The following is a 20,705-nucleotide window of genomic DNA, read 5'->3' as shown; positions in this document are numbered from 1 at the left end:
TTATGTCAGAAGATAAAATCTAAATTTAGTACCTAATAAAAAGGTTGCCATTGCTTTGAAATTCACCCAACATCTAATAAAAACTACTAACAACAGCGATCAATTATCAAAATTCATCGCTCCCTGGAAAATATAATTCCAAGCCCAGGGAAGAAATGCCAGAAGAAATAATTGAAAGAATACTTTTTTTTAGAACGCCTTGGAGGAATACCTGGCTTAATTCACTTAATTGGAGAATTCACAAAAGGAATCCATGGAGCATTCCCTATGAGACCCTGGGTCATTACCTGGAGAAATCTCTTGAAGAATTCTTGCAAGCATCCCTGGAGGGATTTCAGGAGGAAATTCCTAGAGGTTTCCTTGAGTGAAAAATTTTCCCAGGAACTCTACTGCCCATAACTGCATATTTGTAACATTCGACAAAAGTATGCATTGAGTAAATGGAATACCAAGTGTGCATTTTATGGCAGTATGGGAGGAAACTAAAATTTCTAAAAATTACCAGGAACTCAAAAGTGCTTATTTGAGGCTGATATCACATTACGAGGCTCATTTATAATCTCAATGTGACTGTTATGCGGTTATAATTACCAATGTGACAAAACAACTTGGTATTTTTTCGAATTTTCTAGAACAATCTCACAGATTTCAGTAAGTTGATCAGTAGTATTTATCATTTGATGACTCTCCATGGCATTAACTCCATTTTGTCAAAAATGTCGAATGTGACTGTTTTGCAGTTATGGGCAGTCTAGGAATTAGTAATTACCTACCTAGGCCTCAGTAAATTATGACTCAAATCAAACAATAGAAATACTGAAAGCTATAATCCTACCGTCCTCTACCTACCATTGACATCTTCCTGTGGCTGTAGTGGAGGCGGTTCTCTCGCTTCAGGCGCCGCCGCAGCCGGTGCAAGTCGTTCCCCATTCTCACCGTTTTGGTTCTCGTTTCCATTGGCATTGTCTTCCGCTTCCGGCACTGGCCCATTTGCTACTATTACTGCTGCTGGTGCTACTACTGGTCTTGGTTCCGCTTGGGCAGGCCCTTCGGCTTGTGGGGCCGCTGCCGCGACTGCAACTGGTCCATTTTCTACACGATCCCTATTGCCTGCTTCGAAGATTTGCTGATAAGCTACCTCAACCGGAAGTCGCCCAATCGGTTGCTGATTCTGTTGCTGCTGCTCATTGTTGTTATTCTCTACGTTATTGTTCCGCTCCGGATGGTTCACGATCCGGATGATGTTGTGTCTGTTGTACACGATTCGCACATGACGTTGGCGAATTTCCGGATTCTCCGGCACTGGGGGCAGTGGGGCGACAGGAGGCGGTGGTCGTGCTGGTTCTTCGTTGCCTGCCGGAGGAGCTGCCGCCGCTGGGGCTTCATTATTGTTGTTTGGCTGTGGTTGTTGCTGATCTGGTTGATTCCCTCCGGCAGCGGCAGGATCCAACTCGGCACGGTTTATGAAACGAATTAGATTCTCGCCTGCATTTTCGTACAAGTTCGGGAAGAAATGTCGATTGACGAAACGGAACACGTTTCGGCCCTCGCCTAGGAAATGTGGCCTGGGGGGACGCGGCGGCGGAACCGGTTCCGCTACATTCTCTTCCGCTTGTTGAGCATTGTCCTGCTGGTTGGCGGCCACATCCGGGCCCGGCTGATAGCGGATATTGATAATGTCCTGATTGGCTATTCTTCGCAACTGTTCCACGCGCTGCCGTTCGGCTTCGTTGTACTCATTCAAACCACGTTCGGTCCGAAGGTACTCCGGACATTCCAGCAAGAGCTCCTTCAGCGATTGAACTATGTTGAAGCAGCTCACGTCGGAATCCGATATGGGGGTGTCGCGAAGATCTAAAACCTGAAGGAAAACAGATTAGCTTATAAGTCATTACACGCCAGTTATTACTATTATTTTTATTTATTAAAGTGGCTTTCCGCCCTTATTGGTGCTGTCGGAGAAGAATTTTCCGTCGATTAGAACGTGATCGTTTTTGATTATTGGGTGATCTTCAGTTGGCCTTATGGATATCTTTGTTAGAGAAAAAGGGGTTTCGGACTACCATACCACGAGAAGATCTTGTTCTCCAATATAAAAATCCGAAAATAGTTATAAGAATTATTATTTTTACTATTACAATTATTGTAATAATATTAGCAACAATTTTATCAAAAAAAACTATTACAGATCGAGAAAAATCATCTCCATTTGAATGTTTTACGATTTTTTTTAATTGCTATTATTTTTTTAATTTTTGATGTAGAAATTGCTTTAATCTTATCGGTAGGATTTAATTATTAAAACATCAAATTTAATAAATTGATCAATGACTAGTTTATTTTTTATTTTCATTTTATTAATTGGCTTATACCATGAATGAAACCAAGGAGCTTTAGAATGAAATAATTAAAATATGAAGCGATTTATTGCAATTAGTTTCGGCCTGTTGTTGCAAAACTACCGCCCAACTTATGGAGCCCGATTTCTGGAGGAGTCACTGAAAGTATTCCAGTAGAAATCTATGGAGAAATCACTAGGAAAATTCCTGAAGGAACCTAGGAAGAAATTTCCGAAAAATCTGTGGTATAGACGCGTAAGAGTGTCTGAAGGTTTCCATGGAGCCTCTAGAATTTTGCACCAGGATCAGCTATGAAAAAAGACTTTCGAGACCATTTTGGTAAGAGACAAGTGAACAAATGAGGGAAACTTTCTGTGTGGACACTTGGTATGAAATGAAATTGATACTCCAAACTACACTTACCTGTAATTTCTTAAAACCAAATCGAGTTGCAATGCTAGCGTACGGGACACTATCCTTCATATTGGCGCAACCACGCAAACTCAGATAGCGCAAATGTGGCACCTTGGACAGTGCCATAAAATCGTGCGTGTCGAACCAACTGCAGTATTCTATCGTTAATTCCTACAAAGCAAATCCATTAGTCCAATCTAACCGAACTCCCACAATCTGAACTCACTTCCAACTTTTGCAAAGTTCTATCGATCTTCGAAAGGAAACCCATCCTAATTTCGGACGCCATCGACCGGTCCGCCTCGCATTTCCGGAACACCAAGGTTCGTATGCTCGGAGGAAACGAAATAATGGCCATGTTGTTGGTATCAAAATAGCCCTCGTTGATCTCGAAGTGTTCCAACTGGGGACAGTACTTGTTGATCCACATGAGCAGATTCGCCGTTAGCGTCGGGGTTTTCCACTTATCCAGCGGATACAAACTGGTCAGGCCTCGTATCTTGAGCGAACGGGTTTCCGCCTGTAGGTGTTTGATTTTTCGTTGCAGTTCCTGGGTGCCCAACCGGGACGAGCTGAAATCGGCCGAAACCCAGAGCTTCTTGTCCTTGACCAGATTGTTTAGACGCAGACAGCACTCGGACAGGGCGACCAAACTGTTGCTATCCAGATTGAGGAAGATTTCCATGAGAATTTCGTCGCTGAGGTCCATCAGCGATACCTGCAGCTCAATGTCGGACAGCTCAACCGAGAGGATCTTCATGTTCGGCTGCTCACTGGTGCATTCGTCGGCGGAAAGCTTACGCTTTCGGCCACCACTGGAGGTTGACGGGGCCATTGTTGCCGCCGAAGTAGATGCCTGCGGGGCATCGGGTTCAGCTGATTCCATGTTCGGTATCGAATCCTACCGCGTGGAGTGTTTTGGACAATTATCTGTAATGAAAAACGAATGATAGTGAGTCATATGTAAAATTGGGACTACCCCAAATGAAGCACAATCGTTTAGCATAACTAATCAAATGGCTATAGGGCCAACTTTGCAATACATAAGAATAGCCTTTTTCAAGGGGGGAATCTGCAAACAGACGCCTGAGAAGGTAACTCAGGGAGTGTGGGGATGCCGCATCAATAACGACCCACTAAAACCAGCCCATGCACAGTACATGAGCAATTCTCGCTGAATTGCTCAAGTGGTGTACAGAGTGCACTGACATTACCCTTGGCTTTAGATCCTTATCTCCCCGAAACCACCTCACGGTTTTTCTTCGGGGAGGGTGCATATAGCACAACAGTACAACACATGTAGCAGAAGTAGCCTAGGCAAACTGCTTCTCCTAACCAACTTAAACAATGTTACAATGGACCAGCCTCGGCAGGGCTAATCCTCTGCAGCCAACTCTTGGTCGGCGCGCCATAGGCGCTGCAATTCTAACATAATGTGAGAGATAGCCGTAGTTACTGCATTCCAGCACTCGGCATTCGCCCACATTCTCCCTATTGTATTGTCGGGGGACGTGTCCCCTTCGCATGTAGCGAGCATGTGACCTCTCACAAAAATGAAAAGAGGGCAATCGAACACGACATGCTCCGCTGTTTCCTCCACACCAGCACAATTCAATTCCGTATCTTGAAGAAACGTTGTTGGTGGTGTAATTATAATGCTATCAAGATATCTACTCCTTTATAGAATTGAAATTCCCTGAAATTTCCAGTTTTATTTAGGTTTTACAAAATAACTACAGGTTCAAAAAATACTCTAATAATTTAATTCAACAGTGTTTCAAACTTTCATTTAAATTCATAATTTTTATATTGGAACTTTCAAGTGCATCAGCGTGCTTTTATCTTTAAAGTTTAGTTTATTGATTACTGCGTACTCGTGCAAAACAGATCGTCCACTATTCAATGTTGGCCCGTATTTAGCGACGAAACCTTGAATGGTATCCATAGGCCGTTTTGATACTTATTTTTTTTTTTTTTTTTTATTTATTTCGTCAACCGACGTAGACTAGTACATTTTACATATACATATTTTTGTTTCATTTCTTAATACTAAAATTATGAAATTTATAAAAAATATTGAAAAAGAAAGTGTAGTGTAAGTAATGTAAATTTCATTTTGTTTTATTTTATGCGTTGCGATTTCTAATGGATTTGAAGTATGTTTTCATGTTCATTTGCCGAGACATGGTAAAGTCAATAGTTTCGCAATGTTGATTGTAAATGGCCATCATTTGATTTAGAGGCCCGTTTTTGGCATAATTTGTTCGATGATGATTTGTCAAGAATAAGTTACGATTTCGTAGTTGCGTAGAAGGAGCGTAGAAATTTAATTTTGATAAGTTTTCTGTAGAATCAATACGTTGCGAAACGATATCATTTACAAATGAAACTCTTGCGATTTCACGTCGCTCTTTCAAAGTTTGTATGTCAATAAGCATGCAGCGTGCTTTGTAGGGTGGAAGTGGAAATGATGTCCAACCTAATTTACGAAGAGCATATAGTAGAAATTGTTTTTGTACAAATTCTAATCTTTCTTCGTGTGTGATTGAGAAAGGAGACCATACAATGTAGTATGTAGTATTCCATGATTGATCTTACATATGCAATATATAGAGTTTTAATTGTGTATGGGTCATGAAAGTTGTAGCAGAAGCATTTTATGAACCCTAGCATGTTATTAGCCCTGTGAATTATTGTATTGTAGTGGTCTACGAAAGAAAGCTTAGAGTCTAAGATTACTCCTAAGTCCCTTACTCTTTCACATTTTTCCACATTTTGATTCTCTAATGAAATTGAAATTCGTGGTGTTGTTCTTTTTCTGCTAAATGATATTAGGTTGCATTTTTTTACATTCAGTTCTAATAGGCTTTTTTTGCACCATATGTAGAATTTTTCTATTTCATTGCGGAATACATTGATGTCTTCTTCATTTCTTATTTCCAGGTAGAGCTTCATGTCATCGGCATAAATTAACACTTTGAGTTTATTGAAAATGAAGGAAATGTCGTTTACATACATAATAAAAAGAAGAGGTCCCAAATGAGAGCCTTGAGGGACACCCGAAGTGACTTGAATTGGTTTTGATTTGTTTCCTTTGAATTTTATTATTTGTTGGTGGTCAGTTAAATACGATTCAAGCCATTTTAGCAGTCTTGGCTCGATTCCAATTTTTTTAGTTTGAAAAGTAGCATTGGTATGTCTATGCGATCATATGCCTTGCTAAAGTTCGTATGAAGAGCTTCTACGTGGTTTCCATTGTCCATTGCATTCAATGAATAGTAATAATAATAATAATAATAATAATAATAATAATAATAATAATAATAATAATAATAATAATAATAATAATAATAATAATAATAATGATAACAGAATCACAAATAATCGAGACCCCGGTTGATCAAACACTCGTATAATCGGTCCCAACCTGTATAACATTTGGATTCTGTATTTTTGATATTATGATGAATTGTTTGCAATTACATTTCATTCAAAGACATTTCATTTTTTTAATTGCAGGACTAGTAGCAACTAAGTGTCTTGAAAATAGGAACTTTAGAGACCTATTCCATGAAAAAAGAAACAAAATAGAGATCACACCAAAACCAAAAAAGACCAAACAGAAATAAAAAAAACCAAAACCTCATAAGTTTAATTCCTCATGAAGTCAGATTTCTCTGAAAAAAAAATCCCTTTTTTTATTCCTCGTGACATTACAACAAATGATACTGCTGAGAAATTATTTGCCTCAAGATTCAGATATTACTCCGAAGATTTCCTCAGGTTAGGATGGATGGTATTTTTTTTTTATTCGAGGGATTTGCAGCCCTAGGCTAGCTGTCATCTCTTAAAATTGGTTTTCGCCGAACAAAACCACAGAAATTAACACAGAGACCATCAGGAATTCCTTTAGAGGTTTTTATAGATATGTTTTAAGAAAGTGCTGCAGCCCTCCAGGATTTATTCCGGTGAATCTTCCATCGATTTTTCTATGACATTCTCGAAGACTTCCGTTTAGAACTTCTTCAAAAATTCAACCAGAAATTTCTCCGAAGATGCCTTCAGGGATTTATTTAAAAATATCTTTTAGAATTTCTTTAAGATTTTAACTAGGAATTTCTCAAAGGATATCTCCAAGAATTACTCAGTGATTTCTTTAGGAATTCCTACAGTAATTGAGAATATTCTTAAGGTTTCCTAAGAATATTTTAAATTTTCCATTATTGTCGTTTTCGTTTTTAAGAACTTGGTCAGTCAGGGTGTCTACTCGTTTACCGAAATGGAATTCCCTGATATTTCCAGTTTTCGCAAAATAATGGCAAATTTTTAAATATTTTTGTTTTAATATCAATTTATACACTTCTAGACATGTTTTTAAAGAATGCTGAAGCTATTTTATCATCAAGAATTGAACGGAGTTTGCCTCAGTATGCTTCTCTTGCAAGTTTTTTTTTTTAGAACTGCGTTCTTGTGCAAAAAAAAATTATGCGCCATTCATTTCCAAAGGTCGTTTTACTACCTAAGACAACTTCATGGGCGCAAAAGTAAAATTTTATTTGGATTTGTGAGAATATGTTAAAATAAAAACTAAGTTTACCTATGCTTTCGCAAATATACTTACAGTTCAGACCAGCATATAATCGTGTTAATGATAATTAATGTTAAAAAAAAGTAATTTGCTACATATTTGAAAAGGTATATTCCCATCTAAATAGATACAAATAATCCGTAAAACTTTAGGATCCCCGGATCCATTTTTTTTTCGGATAATAGAGACACGGATTATCAAGCCCCCGGTTAATCGCGTCCGACCTGTATACCGTTCAAATGTAGTAATTAAGATAAATTATGAATCGTTACATTTCATTCGAAAATGTTCACGAGTTCTAAATTAACCCTCTCTTTTCCGGCTCCATTGATTTTCGACGAACTTAAGACAAACTGAATCAGATAAATACAATGCAATAGTTACATAAATATGATTCTATACACATTAGAATAACCCAACACTCAATTAACTGTTTCAATAGTAAAACTATTGATAAACAATCATTTTTCTTTTAAAAACAAGTAATATCATGGACTGGTTTCGAATAATTGCCACCCAATGTTCAAAGTAATCTCTGAGAAAATTACAAGGATTTACTGATGAAGCAAATTCTAGAGTAATTCCTTAAAGCATCCTTATAAAAAATACTAAAAGAATTTCTGGAAGTCCCTGTATTAGTTCCTGATAATATTTTAGATGATATCCCTAGAGAAACCACTGGGATAATTCCTGAAGCTGTTCTTGAGAATGAGTAGAAATTTTACATCATAATTATCTGCAAGCAAGATGAGAGAAAAAAAAAACTTTAGAGACCATTTTGATTAAAATAGAGACTTCAGAAACCTTTCATTGAAAAAAAGAGACTTCTTAGAGACTTGCATAAAAACAATTCTCTAAGAAGAAACCTGTTACCTGCAACATGCTAGATATGTTATTCTTTTACTGATTAAGTATAGAGATATTGAAAACGCCAATCATGTTTTGGAAAGTCGACAAAATTTCATAGTCGAAAGGATCCTCACTGAACAGCTCAAATAGCGTTTTGATAGCGGCGCTGCCGAATTTTTTTTTCAATTGAAGAGAATTTTCTTGCAAATAATGGTTGCTACTGGCTTTGACGCAAAAATCCTTTGTATTGACAATATTCTACCATGAATCACCGCCTCAAAATAATTTCCCTGATTGTGATCGAAATTCCCTAAGAATTCCATGTTTTTTACAGGTTGAATAAAATTCCCTGATTTTTCCAGGTTTTTCCAGGTAGTAGACACCCTGTCAGTGATCACAACGTAAACAAACCAACTTCAAGCAAATTGTCATTCGGTCGAACTTAAATCGGGTTGTGGTTGAAGAACGGCTTTTGTCAGTTCCAACCTATACGTTCAAAAACGAATTCGACATATGCACAAGCAAGATAAACATCACAGCATCTCACTTAGATGAATATTCCTAGTAAATCAAGTTTTATTATTTACAGTGAAACCTCCTCGATATCGACTCATGCATACTAAAAACATCATATCAAGGTTACTATGATGGTTGGTCCCTAAAAACAGTTTTCCAAAGCATTCCTGTTTCATTATTCGACATTACCATGAGTCGATGCATCCATGGTCCCATGGAAAATAAATTACACTAAAAAAGCTGTTCAGCAGAATATTTGAGATTTTTCAGTAATCTAATTCATAAAACGCTTTGAAACTTTTGAAATGTTTCATAACACAAGAAACACTACAACAGCGGTCATTAGTATCATGCGAGTCGATGTCGGGTTATGTTAATAAAATCATAAACATTATCCTCTTTTTTCCTTGTTATTCCTAAGTCTCGTAGGTCTACTTTGATGTATTAATTTCTCTGTTTGCTTGCTGCCACACTTATATCAAATCACCAAATTCGGTAATCCATTTACCAAAATCTCAACAGCTGAACGGTCGGTAATCGGTTCGGTAAACGAACAAATTACGGACCATTCGGTAATTCGCATTTTAGATTTCAGTTGTCAAAACAACCGATTGATCGGTAATCGCTTACCGAAGGACTGTAAACACGGTGAACCGATTTTAGTTCATTAGAACCCAATTTTTAGACAAAAAAAGAACAACGTTGTCAACTTTAGTTCATTGCCTTTTAATTACAGTCGACTCTCCCTAACTAGATATTGAAGGGACCATCGAGTTAGGGAGGTATCGACCTACAGAACACAAAACCAGTGCAACTGCGATCCAAGGTACCACCGAGTTAGTCATGAAAACCAACTTTTAGTATGGTTCTCACCTTAATCATAACGAAGTGTCCCTAAAATCTATCGGAAACTGAGTATAATCGTTTAGCGATACACCACAGAGATTCGTTTCAACGGGGAAACAAAACTATACAAGATGAATTCATGCTGTCATTCAGCCAAATTACAGAATTCGGTAACCTAAAAGTCGGTTTACCGAAACTGCAGTAAAATGTTTTACAGTTTTCGGTAATACTAACGATTCACAGTTGTTTCGGTAATCTTTTTGACATATCTTCAACAGTTCATCGTAGTTCAGTAATTTTGTTTTTGGCACGCTGTCAAAAACTAGTTGAATACCGAAACATCGGCAATATCGTGAATTACCGATTTGTTTCGGTGATTTTATTTACCAAACTCGCATACTCTGTTTAAGTGTGATGTATGTAGTGTTAACTATTTTCTTATGGAATACATGACTCCTAAGTTAGCTACGTCAGCTCGTGAGTTTCCGCCGTTTCAATATGACGGCTGTTCTATGTTGTATTTCTCTGTCCATTTCTAGACATGTCCCCCTTTTCGTGTTTGCTAATTATCATTAAAACAATTCAAAATTGTCGCCAAATTACATTATATTCACTATTAACAAGCCCTATTTTTTTATTTATGTTCATTTGTCTGGATTCACGTTTCGATGACAATAGATTGTTTCATCCCGCCTATCACCTAGCTGTTCATAAAAAAATGCGATAAAGAAGCTGAAAGAGGTTATGATATACCAACATTATAAATGTGCTTTTATTATAGATCTAAAGTGAGAAATATAACAAAATAAATGTGCGTCATATTCTACTAGGTGAATCCTTAGTCATTCTCCCAAAATGTTATGTTTACTCTATTTGCATTATATACCTACGCTAGCTGATTTGAAGCATGCCTGGTTACAGGATGACCGTTGGATCACATCTGTAAGATTGATGCGTCTATGCCAGATGGTTGATGACGCGGCATTAATCAAATATATCCTGATGTGATACCACAACGACTGGACATGACTTTGATTCCCCTATAAGTGCTAATGGGGTAAGCCCACCCACATCGCGTCAAGATTACACGTTCGAGGGGAGGGCAAAATAATTCGTGAATTTTTTGTCAAGCAAATTTTTAAGTACCTCTGATTAAACAAGCGTCACCCTTGATGTATAAGGGTTTACTAGAAAAGCCTTGAGGAAATTTAAAAAAAAGGGTTTGTTAGTTAGTTTGCTAGTTAAATTGTTAGGATGATTTAAAAAAAAACAAACCCATCAGCACTCAAATGGAAACTTGCAGCTTTTCTGATGGAACTCCTTGAAAAGCATCGAACGGAATCCTTCGGAGACGGGGCCTTCCTTAGCCGAGTGGTTAGGGTCCGCGGCTACAAAGCAAAGCCATGCTTAAGGTGTCTTGGTTCGATTTGCGGTCGGTCCAGGATCTTTTCGTAATGAAAATTTCCTCGACTTCCCTGGGCATAGAGTATCATCGCACCTTGAGCTTTTTTTTTTGAGTGATTCGTTGAGAAATGTTTGATCAGCAGTTGTAATTCTTGCATTTCTGGAGAAATTTCTAGAATTAAAAATCTTGAGAAACTCAATGATGGAACAAAGGGTTGAATTTTGGATTTTTTTAAATTACTTAAAAGAATGTTTTTCCTTTGCGGATTTTCTAGCAAAAAAAATCTATAAAAATCTTTGGCAGATCTCCTAGAGTAACAACTGGGAAATTCGGATGAAGGATTAGAGGAAAAATATCTGAAGTGTTTGGAAAAAAATCGAAGTAATCCCTGAGCAAATTAATGGAGATAGTAACGTTGAAGTGCTCGAGAATTTCCTGGAGCAAATTCTGGAGAAATTTCTCAAGATATTCTTTGAAAAATCGCTGGTAGAATATCTGGGATAATCCTTTATGAGGTTCTGAAAGTATTCCAGAAGAAATTTATGGAGAAACCACTAGGATAATTCCTGAAACTTTTCCTCGAGAAATCTGGGATGAAATTCTTGAAGAATTAGCTGCAAAGTCTCGTAACAGTCTCTGAAAGTTTCTTTGTAGCCTGCAGAATTTCGCATCAGAATTCACTGCAAGCAAAAAGAGACTTTAGACCATTCATCCGGAGTAGATTTTAAATTGAACGTTGTTTGAATTCCAGATTACTTTTTCAAATTTCGAATAATTTTAAAAATTGTGCATGGAGATATGAATCCATTATTTATAAAATTTAGAAATATTTATAGAATTTAATCATGTTTTGGGAAGTTGGAGACGAACCAGCCACAGGCTGAAGGTCTCGATAATAAAGATAAAAAGTTAATTTTGTACAGTTGTTATGGGACCTAAATGCAATCCAAAAAGTGGACTGGAGCGTGAATTTATCAGGTATCAAAAGGCCGGCTCTCCCGATGGGAGAGTAAAGGGAAGGGAAAGATGGGAGGAAATAGGAGTGGGGTCGATAAGCTCGCATAAGCGAAATGAGAGCATGTAGCTCCATACCACAATGGGTTCGAACAGAGCCCTAAAAAGGGCACTGCAAAACGCATGAGCGCAAAGAGAGCCTATAGCTCATTACCACAGCGGGTTAAGAATAACAGAATGTCCTGAAGATTCAGGCTTTTGAATTCAGTTACACTCAATAAGTGTTTACCAAGTAATTGGAATCTCATTTGCGAAAAAACTGGACAGTTACATATCAGGTGATAAAAAGTTCCATAATCGGAGTTACAACTACCACACACAAATGAGTCAGCACACTGAATATTTTCCATGTAAATACTTAGCCATCTTTGGGGATGGCTCAGTAATGTACAGTTTTGTTTAACGACATGATTCAAAATTATTCCAATATTGTTTATGCTGAGTTGCCGCCCAAGGATTTATCTGAAGCTTCACCCAGCACTTCGAAATTGGAATTGCCGGCTCAGGGCCAATGAAGTCATGCGATGCGCCATCGCGAGCTGGCTCATCAGCCAATTCATTTCCAGCGATGGAAGAATGGCCAGGTACCCTTACAAGGTTTACAGAGTTGACTGAATTCAGTTCCTCAATTTGAGTTCGACATGCGATAACAAGCTTCGACCTTGAGTTGGCCGAAGCAAGAGCTTTTATAGCAGCCTGACTATCTGAACAGAAGTATATGATTTTACCCATTACGCGCTGTTGAAGTGCTGATTGCACTCCACACTTAAGAGCAAATATTTCCGCCTGAAAAATGGTACAGTAAAACTGAGTAAAACTGATTCAGCCTTAGCTCACGAGAATATACACCAGCACCTGCTCTAGAAGGGAGCCACCAGTGTAACATCAAATATATTAGATTGTTTGATATACTTCTTTCCAAATAGCCAGACGCCCACTCTTCCCGTGAAGGGAATTGTGTGGTAAATGTCCTGTAAGGAAAGTGACAAACAATTGTGAGATCACTTGGAGCAAGGACAAGTTTGTCCCTCTCATATCCCATCTCAGGGTGTCCATTCAAAATCAGTTTTACGATTCCCGGATTTTTCCCGGATGCCCAAAAAATTAAAAATGGATGACAAAATGATCCTGCTATTTGATATTTTCGTTTTTTTTTTCATAAAAAATTGTCAAACTTAGAGGATTTGATCTAACTTATTTATAACTAATTTTTGATTAAATTTATAAAATACTGTTAACTTAAAACGGGCTGAGCTTCGAAAGAATTTTGGACAAAAATATTAAACTATTTGTTAAAATATCTAAAAAAGATCTTGGAGTTACTTCAACATATTTCTATTCTGTGTTTTTAAGTTCACAATATATTTTCACAAAAGGGCAAAGTTCAACTAATATTTTGTTCCCTTACAAGAATACCTTCGGAATTATGTATTAAACATGGGGGCTCCTGGAGAAATTACTCAGTGAAACTGGTGGATCCAAGGAGAGAACTTTTTAAAATAAACGATAACTCGCCAGATAAACATTTTATTGTTTTTCTATGAAGCTCTATACAATTTTCGTAATAGATCCGAAAAAGCGTCTTCCAAATCTATCAAAGATTTCGATAAGAATCTCGTCAAAAACTCAAAAAAAAAACCGCTTAAAAATACCTAAAGAACGGAGATCTCATTAAAAATTTGCCATGAATCTATCAAGCATCTCACTATGAACGTTGTCAGGAATCTTTAAGTACCCTTCTCAAAATGTTGATGTTCTATAAAATATCATTTGAATTTGTTCAATATCTTGCCGTAATAAATAAAAGAACAAATCGGCCGAAAATACGTAGAAGTCCCCTGTGTAGAAAATTTTGACATTTGATTTGACTTTCAAAATATTCGTTTTCAAACTATGAATTTTAGGCAAATATTATAAATGAGATTTTTTGTTCCTCATTAAACATATTTATGAAATTCAACAAAATTATTTGATTCCTTAAAAAGAAAGTATTTGTCAAAATAAAAATAATCATCTAGTATTTAGTTTTGATTCTGAGAGATTTTTTAGTTTTATGCAAAAGCATCTGCTCTGTGCATCTAAATTTAAACCATAGTTCCACAAAACGGCAATGTTTAATATAGCTTATCCATTCTCTTCTAAGAATACCTTCAAATATAGCCTTTGACTAGTTCATAAAGGATTTTTTTTAACAGGTGAAACTCTCGTTGGATGGAAGGTAAGAACTTTAAGACAGAAACGATTTCTCGTTAAAAACTTTGGATTGCTTACTTTCTAAAAAAAATGCCATAGCAAACAAGCATTTTTTCAGAAATTCTATTTTTGTCAAGGACTGAATAAATTTTTTATCAAGAATACGTAGAATACCTTGCCATTTATTTGCTCACCAAATAACTCGCTATGAATTCATTAAGAATCTAACAACAAAAATCACTAAGAATGACAGAATGAACACGCTCTCAATCTACAGAAATCCAAACCAAATCTCGCCAGAGACCTTATAAGGACTTCGAGCAAGAACTAATCTAGTTAGTGATCCAAACAACGATTCTTCAAGTTCAATGCCAAGAATAGAATCCCCTATCTCTAGAAACCTGGTTTATTGGTTTATTTGGCTTTACATCAATTATCTTGATAAAGCCTCGCCAACTATAATTCGCCAATTCACTCGGTTCATGGCCGCTTCTCTCCATCTTCGACTGTGACACACACTCTCCAGGTCATTGTGCACCTGGTCAATCCACCTAGCTCGCTGCGCCCCACGCCTTCTTGTTCCGACCGGATTCGTAGCGAACACCATATTTACAGGGTTGTTGTCCGGCATTCTTGCAACATGCCCCGCGTATCCTTCTAGCTTTAGCTACCTTCACGATACTGGGTTCGCCGTAGAGTTGAGCGAGCTCGTGGTTCATCCTTCGCCGCCACACGCCGTTCTCCTGTACGCCGTCGAAGATCGTCCTTAGCACTCGGCGTTCGAAAACCCCAAGAGCTTGCAAGTCCTCCTCGAGCATAGTCCACGCCTCATGCCCGTAGAGGACTACCGGTCTTATGAGCGTTTTGTACATCGTACACTTGGTGCGGGGGTGAATCTTTGTTGACCTCAGTTTCTTCTGGAGCCCATAGTAGGCACGACTTCCGCTGATGATGCGCCTTCGTATTACCCGACTAACATAGTTGTCAGCCGTCAACAAGGATCCGAGGTAGACGAACTCGTCCACCACCTCGAAGGTATCTCCGTCTATCGTAACACTGCTTCCTAGGCGGATCCTGTCGCGCTCAGTTCCGCCAACCAGCATGTACTATGTTTTCGACACATTCACCATTAGCCCGACTCTTGTTGCTTCGCGTTTTAGGCGACTGTTAAGTCCGGCTCTCCGCATAACAACTTCAAGCGCAATATTGAACAACAGGCACGAAAGCCCGTCGCCCTGTCGTAGTCCCCGCCGAGACTCGAACGAACTGGAGTGTTCGCCCGAGATCTTCACGCAGTTTTGCACACCGTCCATCGTTGCTCTGATCAATCTTGTGAGCTTCCCGGGAAAGCTATTCTCGTCCATGATTTTCCATAGCTCTACGCGGTCGATACTATCGTATGCCGCCTTGAAATCGATGAACAAATGGTGCGTAGGGACCTGGTACTCACGGCATTTCTGGAAAATTTGCCGCACGGAAAAGATCTGGTCCGTTGTCGAGCGACCGTCGATGAAACCTGCTTGATAACTTCCCACGAACTCGTTTGCTATAGGTGATAGACGACGGAAGAGAATCTGGGATAGCACTTTGTAGGCGGCGTTTAGGATGGTGATTGCACGATAATTTTCACACTCCAGTTTGTCACCCTTTTTGTAGATAGGGCATATAACGCCTTGCTTCCACTCCTCCGGTAGTTGTTCCGTTTCCCAGATTCTGACTATCAGCCGATGCAGACAAGCGGCCAACCTGTCCGGGCCCATCTTGATGAGTTCGGCTCCGATAACATCCTTGCCAGCGGCCTTGTTGTTCTTGAGCTGTTGAATGGCATCCTTAACTTCCCCCATCGTGGGAGCTGGTTGGTTTCCGCTGTCCGCTGTGCTGACGTAGCCATCGCCTTCGTTGTCCTGACCTTCTGTGCCTGTGTTCTCTGCGCCATTCAGGTGTTCATCGTAGTGCTGCTTCCACCTTTCGATCACCTCGCGTCCGTCCGTCAAGATGCTCCCATCATTATCCCGGCACATCTCAGCTCGTGGCACGAAGCCTTTGCGGGATGTGTTGAGCTTCTGATAGAACTTCCGCGTTTCTTGAGAACGGTACAGCAACTCCATCTCTTGGCATTCCACCTCTTTCAGGCGGCGCTTTTTGTCCCGGAATTGGCGGGTTTGCTGTTTCCGCTTCAGTCTGTATCGTTCCACGTTTTGCCGCGTACCATGCTGCAGCATTGCAGCCCGCGCTGCATTCTTCTCCTCTAAAACCTCCTGGCACTCCTCGTCGAACCAAACGTTTCTTGAGCTCCGTTCCACATATCCGACAATGCTTTCGGCTGCGTCGTTAATGGCTGCTTTGACTGTCCTCCAGCAGTCCTCAAGAGGGGCCCTATCGAGCTCGCCCTCATCCGGCAACGCTGCCTCAAGATGCTGCGCGTACGCATTGGCGACATCCGGTTGTTTAAGCCGCTCGAGATTGTACCGGGGCGGGCGTCGGTACCGTACATCATTGATGACGGATAGTTTTGGGCACAGTTTCACCACCACCAGGTAGTGCTCGGAGTCAATGTTAGCGCCACGATAGGTTCTGACGTCGGTTATGTCGGAGAAGTGCCGTCCATCGATCAAAACGTGGTCGATTTGCGATTCTGTCTGCTGAGGTGATTTCCAGGTGTACCGATACGAGAGGCTGTGCTGGAAATAGGTGCTACGAATGGCCATGTTCTTGGAGGCGGCAAAATCTATCAGTCGTAGGCCGTTTTCGTTCGTCAGCCGGTGGGCGCTGAACTTTCCAATCGTCGTTCTGAACTCCTCCTCCTGGCCAACCTGAGCGTTCAAATCTCCTATGATGATCTTGACGTCGTGGCTTGGGCAGCGGTCGTACTCGCGTTCGAGCTGCGCGTAAAATGCGTCCTTGTCATCATTAGTGCTTCCGGAGTGTGGGCTATGCACGTTGATTATGCTGAAGTTAAAGAAGCGGCCTTTGATTCTTAACTTGCACATTCGTTCATTGATCGGCCACCACCCGATCACGCGCCTTTGCATATCACCCATTACTATGAAAGCTGTTCCCAGCTCGCGTGTGTTGCCGCAGCTCTGGTAGATGGTATGATTACCTCTAAACGTTCGCACCAATGCTCCTGTACAGCACACCTCCTGCAGCGCTACGATGTCGAAACCGCGGGTCTTCAGTACATCGGAGAGTATGCGAGTACTTCCAATGAAGTTGAGAGATTTGCAGTTCCACGTACCGAGTTTCCAATCGCTAGTCCATTTTCGTCGCTGTGGTCTTTGCCGATTGTTCCGGTCCGTATTCTCTCGTTGACGTTCCTGTGCTGATGTGTTTTTACGGTTGACTTGCAGGGCCTGACACCAACCCCCTAGATTTCCGGAGGGCCATTCCCCCTAAATGTTCGGAGGGCCATAGTGCGCAGTTTAGCTTAGAGTCCTTCTCTGGCACTCGGACGATGATCAGCCGCCCCTGACATGGGGAACAGACGCTGTTGTGAGCCGCTCCTAACATGGAGTACAGACGCTCCAGGTTTGCAAAAGCAAAAGCAAACCCCCCCTTCCCTGTCAGCATGCGACCAAAGTTCCCACCGGGGGTTGGTTACCCGATCTTCGCCAAGGTTACTCGTACCCCGGCCAGTACCACGAGGAGGTAGGGATAGAAGTTGCTGGGCAAGAGGCTAAGGACCACACAAAGGGGTCTATTTTATTCCTGCAGGTACGCGAGGTACCAATGGTACGCCATGCCCTGCCATTTACCGCGCCCTCTAGAAACCTGTCAAGCAGAAATTTTTAATGAAACTTTACAGATCTTTATTGAGAAACCTTAGATCACCCAAGAAATTTTCCAAATAAAATCTTGGCTATGCTTTAATCAACTGCTAGATTTTACTAGGAATTTGCTGAAAACTCATCCAAGGATCTTTTAAAGAATTTACTAAAATCTTATTAGCAATTCACTACTTACCTTTACAGGTTTTATGTTTTCAAAGAACTTAACATGACTGGTCAATTAGCGCTTCGATTCACGTTAGGATTCCTGCAAAAATCTCTCCCTAAGTACCATTCTAAGTTTACAGTGTTCCACAAGAAATCGGTAAAAATCGAAGGAAAATATTGATCCCGCCACGATTTTGCTAAAAAACTTGTAACAGTTAATCATCTTCTTCTTCTTTCTGGCGTTACGTCCCAACTGGGACAAAGCCTGCTTCTCAGCTTAGTGGTTCTTATGAACACTGCCACAGTTATTAACTAAGAGCTTTCTTTGCCAATTGACCATTTTGCATTTGTATAACGTGATACTCCATGCCCTGGGAGTCGAGAAAGTTTCACCGACTGGTGGGATTCGAACCCACGACCATCAGCTTGGTCTTGCTGAATAGCTGCGCGTTTACCGCTACGGCTATCTGGGCTTCTGTTTATCATCTCTCTAGCAACTCATTAAAAGCTATGGTCAGTGATCAGACAGTCGGGCATCCTCGGACTAAATTTTCTAGCTCCACCTATAGTACTTTTTTCCCGATGTGTTCCACAATTTCCCGGGTATTTCCCGTATTTTTCCCGGGCATTTGAAAATCCTGGATTTTTCCCGCTTTTCCCGGATTTCCCGGATGGATGGACACCCTGCCATCTGCTCCTGGAGATTTGAAAGGAGCAAAACTATGGAGTGCCCATTGAATATCGATACTGCAAGCCGAAGCTAGAATCTCGTAACTACATGAGGCATTTGGTTCATCAGTAGATGCGTTGATGCTATTTCCACACATCCGGAGGAGTGTCTATTAAAAAAAGGTCTAAAACTTCTTCATCAGAAGCAGTAAAGTCACCAGGTAAGCGAAAGGTAAAGTAGGTAAGCGAATTTCGTTCACTTGGAAATCCTTAGATTTTGCAAGGATTTTGTTCAGCCGACTGACTTCACTCAAACTGGAAACATTTGTACAAAGGTTTTTCCAGCCGGATCGTTCAGCAGAACGAAGAGCCTTCTTGTAAGCCTTGCGGGCCGACTTAAACGACTCTGATCCAGCTGAACAGCGTCTGTTCCAACTCCTTCTACACTGTTTCCTCAGTCTAGTCAGATCGGAATTGTACCATGGAGTCCCCTCCAGTCCTCTTGTAGTCTTCATAGACCAAGAAGGACATGCTTCTTCAAAAGCTTACATAATGTAGGATGTTGTATCAACGGTATCATCCAAATCACTTTGGATTTTCAATGGACGGCGTATATCCATTAAATTTGATCGCAACCAATTCAATATAGTATTTCATCAGATTGGAGCCTCTCAAATTGATTTTTGAGCTGCCCCATATGATGACGTTCTGAACGACTGGAAGCGATTGGCATAGGGCCGACCCTAGAGAAGAAAAATCATCCATTCTGGTTAAGATTCATTGTATCGAACAGTGGCCCAACAAGTAAGTACATGAAATTGTGTTCGATGCTGACAATGCTGGTTTCTTGAACGATACATCAACCAATGAATGGACCAACATAAAAACTATCACCACTGGGGGATAAATGAGGATAACCTCTTAATCGTAGCATTGTTAAATAACGTTTAAATCTATTTATTTACCTAGCAAAAACAACAAGGTCGAGAATTGTACATAAATCATATTGTTAACTTGATAATGAATCAATCTTAAGTGGGACAAAATCACCCAATCAACAAATTCGAAATAAATTCCTACAACATATACACTTCCGAGTATTTCCAGAATACGCAGCGAGCTCCGCAGCCGTAATTAGCGAATAATATTCTTCCTAACAAAAATAGCTTCAAATACCATCTGAGACTGAGACCGAGAGTAGGTATGGATTTGGATGTTATTCGTGAATGTGTTGCAAACAACACGACACCACTATAAATGAAGCTTATGTTTGCCAGTAAGCCATCACGAGAAGAGGAGCGATCACAATATCGATCCGAGAGGTGGAGCACTTTCATCTCCACAAAAGAAATTTCAACCGCCCCTCGACAAAAAAAATAATAACAAAAGGCTCCCCCCAAAACAAGAGATTGGATTCGTCACTTTTCAAAGTATAGGAAATCTATATTTGCAATCCCAGAATAAGTCTCAGTATGGGAGAAGATTGCCACTTACCGTCCTGTTCTCCTTTTTAAAGCTTTTCCTAGTCCAAATATCGGCGATTCCGCGGACAACCTTTCCTCCTGCTGCTCCTCCTCTTCGGGCTCCCACAAAACGGAAAATGGTACCGAGACGGGAAGGGGTCAATGATACGTTTTTTTTTTCCTTTTGATTCGCACTTCTCGCTCTGGGGGAAAACTCCTCCGCGGATCTTTTTTTTTCCTCCGGAACACTTCACCGTTCTAACTAGTGCACACAATTTCACGACTATTTCACACGCCTAGCCGGGCCGAAGCTATCGCACCATAATGCACTCGGTTTCGCACAAGAACGGAACGGAAAAATTGCACAATTTAGTGCATATTTTCCGAGTGCAGTAAAGAAAAATTTTCACTTTTTCTGTCGTGACTACTGTCACACTCATACAACACTAAAACCGCGACTGATGAAAGATGATG

General features: G+C 40.2%; 1 protein-coding gene across 2 annotated transcripts in view; it reads right to left on the bottom strand.

Annotated features, from left to right (window-relative positions):
• The window catches only part of LOC5575275, a 27,464-nt gene extending 6,759 nt beyond the window's left edge, over positions 1-20,705 (bottom strand). For both annotated transcript variants that reach the window (XM_001661831.2, XM_021854906.1), the window contains exons 1-4: positions 20,263-20,705; positions 2,980-3,683; positions 2,763-2,924; positions 850-1,861 (exon numbers count right to left, since the gene is read on the bottom strand). In XM_001661831.2, the coding sequence (XP_001661881.1) occupies positions 850-1,861; positions 2,763-2,924; positions 2,980-3,639 (1,834 nt within the window). In that variant the 5' untranslated portion in view covers positions 3,640-3,683; positions 20,263-20,705. The remainder of the gene's footprint in view (positions 1-849; positions 1,862-2,762; positions 2,925-2,979; positions 3,684-20,262) is intronic.

This window comes from Aedes aegypti, chromosome 3 (assembly GCF_002204515.2).
Source record: "Aedes aegypti strain LVP_AGWG chromosome 3, AaegL5.0 Primary Assembly, whole genome shotgun sequence".
In the NCBI taxonomy this organism is placed as follows: domain Eukaryota; kingdom Metazoa; phylum Arthropoda; class Insecta; order Diptera; family Culicidae; genus Aedes; species Aedes aegypti.
Note: the sequence above shows the minus strand (reverse complement) of the source record. Positions and strands in the feature narration are given on the sequence as shown.